Source organism: Labeo rohita, unplaced genomic scaffold, assembly GCF_022985175.1.
Source record: "Labeo rohita strain BAU-BD-2019 unplaced genomic scaffold, IGBB_LRoh.1.0 scaffold_179, whole genome shotgun sequence".
NCBI classification, from domain to species: Eukaryota; Metazoa; Chordata; class Actinopteri; order Cypriniformes; family Cyprinidae; genus Labeo; species Labeo rohita.
Genome location: NW_026127989.1, coordinates 758 through 6,842, shown reverse-complemented (window position 1 = coordinate 6,842; position 6,085 = coordinate 758). Strand labels below are relative to the sequence as shown.

The 6,085-nt window shown below is 35.1% G+C and overlaps 1 protein-coding gene across 1 annotated transcript; it reads left to right on the top strand.

The window, feature by feature from the left end:
* The first annotated feature begins 2,731 nt into the window (after positions 1-2,731).
* LOC127158936 (cytosolic phospholipase A2 gamma) lies at positions 2,732-5,478 on the top strand. Its single transcript, XM_051101879.1, has 9 exons — positions 2,732-2,796; positions 2,887-2,906; positions 3,106-3,219; positions 3,365-3,407; positions 3,556-3,698; positions 3,783-3,981; positions 4,131-4,233; positions 4,315-4,455; positions 5,351-5,478. The coding sequence occupies exons 2-9, from the start codon at positions 2,887-2,889 to the stop codon at positions 5,476-5,478; spliced, it is 891 nt and encodes a 296-aa protein (XP_050957836.1). The 5' UTR covers positions 2,732-2,796.
* Positions 5,479-6,085: the final 607 nt, after the last annotated feature.

Here is a 6,085-nt window from a genome sequence, read left to right as displayed (position 1 = left end):
GTGTTAACATTATTAGATTGGTTTGGCTTTACATTGAAATGCATATATCATATAATATAGCCTAATATATAGCTGATGTTAAACATTACAAAATGATATGTGACAATGCTCAACAATAGTATCAGAGTGCTATACTTTTTATAAAACCTTTTTTACTATAACAATAAAGCTACATAAATCTGAATTTGACGATTTTCCAGAGCATGTCTCTGTTTGTTGTTTTTAACACTCAGTTGTATACTTTGAAATTTTTGAAGATTTTGAAAAAAAATTGTAAAATCCCCTTAAATTATAACATGTTAAAGTGAAACTTTAGCCAGGGGTCGCTGTACACCTAAAAACCTCCAGCGGGTAAATTTTACCCAAGCACGACTAGCGTTTTGATATGCCTAAAGAACTTATTATTTCACTGTATTATGCCACTGTTTTCATAAAGAAACATCTAAATATGAGATCACAAACAGATGAGTGGTCAGATGCTGACTCAGACTAATGGCATTTAGTGCTTCTATGCTCTTCAGCATCCATAAATCGCCTTCTTTTACTAATTTTGACCTAGCAATGTAGTTACAATTAAAACATAAGTAGCAAGATAATGACAGCACGAAAATATAGGCATAATAAAAATGCCACGTTTTTTATCTTTTTTATCTAGACCATTTTTAGAGGATTGTAAATTACACCATTTTAGTAAAAGTCAGTGACTGGGAGACTTGAATGTTTTATTCAAAGTCTGTTATGTAAAATATACCCCGTGGCAGTTTTAGTATTAAGTATCATCAAAATTACAATATTACAGTAAACTATCATATATTGCCTGTTGAGGAGGAAAAGGACACCGCTCCAAATTTAGTATGAACACATAGCCTGGTGCACAACTTATATCGTGTTTTTATTTTATTTTATTTTATTTTTAATGTATGTCCACATTAAAAGTACCATTCCACCGGCAGCGAGAACTAAATGAAGATAAATGTTTTGTCCTGTGATGTGTTTATTGAACTAATCAGATAAGAGTAAATGGAGTCCGCCAGAGTCTCATTTGATTGGCTAGAAAAAGGAGGTGGCCCCGCCCTCCCCCTCAAGCTTGCAAAACTCAGTGAGTGAGAGAATCGTGCCAAAAGTGTAAGCACAGATAAAAGAAAGATGGAGCTGTACATATCGGATTGTTTCGGCAACTTTGTGTCCTACATACACAACAAGTCATTTAGACATTTGCAACAGTTTGTTTTTCACACATACAGATTGGTCCTACGCAGTCAATCTGTTTTGCAGATCTTTAAACTGTTGTTTTCGTGTGCAAATCACTGTTCACAGGCTTGCAGTGCTTTTGACCGTATTTTAGCGAAAAGAACGCGCCAAAAGTGTAAGCGCAGAGAAATGGAAGTCGGAAGAATGCAGATCGTATTTATTTTGCGAAAGCATGAAGCTGCAGTTTCACAATACATGAATTACAATTACGAGCAACAGTAAAATGCTGCAAATCTTTTTTTCTTACGCTTGAAACGCGATTTACGCTTTTACAAAGCGTCTCTTGCTCATGCAAATTTAATTTACGCTAACAGTCTTATGTACACTTGCACAACACGTACTCTTTACATGCAAATCTTTATGGCATTATTTTATCTCCATAGACCTGTTTTAACTTTAACTTAATGTTAAACTGAATGTACAAAGCAAACTGTTATCTGAAATGTACATAAAATTAAAATCAACACTTCAAACATATATTTAGAGATCGACCGATATATTGATTTACCGATATTTTTCCCGATATTTAAGCATTTTACCATTATCGGTTTTGTAATACAGGATTCACCGATAAAAATTTGACCATCTTGTGGGTGTTTTGAGAATTACTGGCAGGATTCTTTTTTTCAGCTTTTTGTCATTTGAGTTCATTTGACAGCATGCATAGGTTAAAAACATTTTCTTAGCTGTAATTAAACAAACTTTAGTTAACATAACAGCCATTAATGCACGTATTAGATGTGTAACATAAATGCCTGATATGTAGCAAGTTTATGCAGCTTTGGATCTAAGAAACAGACGAACTCACAGAGTCATGTAAGATCATCCGTCCTAATAAACACGTACATTTGTCTGAATTAAATCATATACAGCCATGAATGAGCACTTGTTAGAAATAAAAGCACTTAATTTAAACTTCTACATTTATGCATAAAATTAATGAAAGTCCCTTTCAAACTTAAAAATGTTCACTCACCGGGTTTTGCTCAGGAAATGTTTTTAGCACAGACATCGCATTTTTTTAAAAGATTCACTTGTTTAAAAGACCCTAAATTATATTAACATTTTCTATATAACCATTATTTCGGTAATACACATCTACAAATATACAACTCTATGGAAATTGATTATTTATTATCTGACGTAGGCATTTTGATAATAGTTTGTGTAAACAGCGCTTTGTCAAAATCTAGAACAAAATATTAGTGATTCTGATATAACATACCAGTTTAGAATTTTATATTCCAATATTTCATAGAATATTATTCAGTGAATTAACATTATCCAGTGAGCTACTCTTCACTTTTTATATCAAACAGCTTATAAACCTTCAAAAACTGTAGTTAACTGTTCTCCATTTGAAAACATTAGACATTCTACATTTGTTTTGCTTAGTGTTGCAGCTGATGCATTTTATAAATAAAAATGTATATATATAAATAAAAAGTTTTAATTGTTGTAATATCAAGATTAAGGTCGGAGAGACAACGGCTGCTGTTGTTGTTATTGGTGAATCTCAGGATTGTACAAGACTACACAAGAACAGTGAGTATGTGTTTTAAAAATACATTGTTTCTCCCCTAATAGATTTAAATTATCCGTTTTAATTTTAACGTTAATTCTATTGTTTTGTAGATGGATGGATCCAGTTCAAGGTAATCCTGCTCAATGTGGAAACAGTAAACTAAGAACATTGCATTGCATTACTTTCACAGTTAAAGCATATAGCAAACTGGATAAATCTGAGAATAACTGATCAATATTAACTGCAGGCTAGCCTGTATTTAAATCTGAAATCAAAATTATATGAAATAATTGTATGTGATGATTCAGTCTTTATGTATGTCTTTGCAGCCCCAGAGGCAGTGAGGTGAGAATCGGACACTCTCTGAATAAGGATGAGGAGGCGTTTGTAGCCAGAAGGAGAAAAACTGTTTTACATTGCCTGCAGAGGCTTCAGATATACCGTCACTGGGTAAAAAATATTTTGTCATATACCTGCCTGTACCTTCTTGAAATGACAAATGATTTATTTATTTTTATTTAGTTTTATTTTATTATTTTTTATGGCTGATGAACATCAAATGTTTGCAAAACATCTGTGTGCATTTCAGGATGATGAGGCAAACTTTGTCGGAGGAGGACGAAGAGCCATGGTGAGTTTGCTGAAATCCCTGGTTCAGCTTGATAAAGCAGGTCTTGTGGCCTATCTGCCTTTAACTGTACCTTCCTGAAATGACTGACAAATTGTTTCATAGCTGATGAACATCAGATGTTTGCCAAGTCAAACTGTGTGCATTTCAGCCTGGAGTGCCGAACATTGCATTGCTGGGTTCTGGAGGAGGACAAAGAGCCATGGTGGGTTTGCTGGGATCCCTGGTTGAGCTGGATAAAGCAGGTCTTCTGGACTGTATCCTTTATCTGAGCGGAGTCTCTGGATCCACCTGGTACGAACCCTGAGAAACAACAAACACAGAGAGATTGAATTGGGTTGAATGTCAAAAATGACAGCAGTATGTTCTTCTCTGAAGGTGCATGGCCTCCTTATACCAAGAACCAGACTGGTCCACCAAACTAGACACCGTGAAAGACAAAATCATCAAGAGACTCAATGGCCCAGTCGTTAGCTTTACAGAAGCATTTAAAAAATTGAAGAAATATCACAAGAAAAACTTCTTCAGCTTGACTGACGTTTGGGCAGTGCTGGCTGTCACAGAATATGTGAAAGAGGTCTGTAAATTTTCATGACACAGCCAACATGTTGAGCAGGTTTTATGAATTAGTGTTGTTGGCAATTGCAGAAACTGAATGTCTTACTGTTTTCATCCAACACATGATGCTGAAAAAAAACACAAAAAAAAAAAAAAACTTCTCTACAGATAAACGAACACACACTCACAGAAGAGTGGAACCATCTCAGTAAAGACCCATTTCCCATCTACACACTGATCGATAAGCAATGCAAACAGCAAGGAGATGGAGGTCTGTGTTGGTGTGTGTCTGAACAAATTAAAAGTGTTATTGTGCTTGTGTCTGTTATATGGTGGTGTTTTCTGTCTGCAGACCCCTGGTTTGAGATCAGTCCATATGAAGCAGGTTATTCCCTCACTGGAGCATTTGTGGACACCTGCAACTTTGGCAGCCAGTTTGACAATGGCTCAAAGAAAAATCATCAGGATGAATTTGACATGCTGTACCTGCAAGGTAACAAACCTTGTTTGATAAAATTTGATTCATTAGAAACTTAATAGACTATTCATAGTACACTGTATTGAACTGACTCTATACAATATTCTACAATGGATCAGTAATCTCAATTATGTATTGATCTGGAGACCTGGGGTGCGCTTCCCAAAAGCATTGTTAGCCAACTATGGTCGCAAGTTCCATCGTTTTCAACATAGTTCAACGATTTGGTGTTTGCCGAAACCATAGCTCAAACGAACATTCGCAAACAGCGTCACAAACTTACGTGGTTGGAACTACAGCTCTCGACCTGCGGTTAGAAGCATAGTTCGTTGTTAGTAAGACATATGGGCTCCATAAATTATGCTGAACGTATGACGTAAGAGGGAACCCACGATGAATCAAACATCAAATAAAGTGAAATGACACAAAACAAAAAATAGTAAATTAGTCACCAGGTGCCATGTTTAATATAGCTGCATTTTAGAGATGTCTAATAAGTTAAATAGCATAAATTATTATTCTAAAATGGCCCTATAATGTGGTTCAATAATCTCAATTATGCATAACTATCTTGTTGTAGAAATGCCCCCAGGTTTGAAGTATTTGTTAAATTTCAAGTTGAAACTCCAATGTAAACAATAACATTACAATTAGAAATGTTTAAAGCTCAGCTGATGAGAATGATTACATGTATTAGACTGAACAAACGAAATAAATGCCCTGTTCAAAAGATCCATCCCTTGAGCTGTGTCATAAAAATAGTGGGATCCAAATCAGCCATGACAAAATGTGTTGAGGACATGTCCCACCCAATCTTATCAGTTTTCAGATTATATTCAAATCTTATATTAAACATAAAAAAAAAAAAAGTTGTTTAATTTATTTTAAACTCTTAATGTGTTTTCTGCAGCACTGTGTGGCAGCGCCTTAGCAGAAAAAAAGGAGATTCTAAAATTCATCTGGCAACAAATAAAAGGTGCAACAGCATTTGAAGTTTCAGTTCTGCCTAAAAATGACAGTCATTTCATTATGATGTGAACTCTCATTTTATATAAATATATTTTCAAACTTATTTGCTCAGTTTAAAAGGTAAAGCATTTCTGATAAGTTGATCTGTCTTTTGTGTTTAAGCAAATTATCTTTTATGCTACCCACTGACAAATGAAATGCAAAACTCTATAAAGATGAATTCTGTAGCACTTGCTAGATAAGTATATCATGAGAATGTCCTCAGATTCATCTGAGCTTTAAATCAAAGCATCTTTAATGACATTTGTGCATTTTTCAGCTGATCTGACTTGGAGATTCTCGACAATATTCCCTTTTGTCGTCCTCCTGACAGCCTCAAATTGTGATGTTGTGTGCATGATGCGTGTGGTTATGGGAAAACACCTGAAAATATCTGAAAATAACATTTGTTTCCTTTTTTTAAAAGACTTTTTCTAGGTGGAAAATGGTTAGGAACAAACCATGAGGTGGGACCGGTACACAGGCCACACAAGGTACCAACGCACAACTCCAGTGCTGTAGACAAACATTGCCAAGTGCTCACTGATCTTGCGAACATGAATCTCTGTGTTTTAAATGGCGATGATCCTTCTGATCTAGATCAATCCATCAGAACAAGACTGAAAGGTGAGCTTTT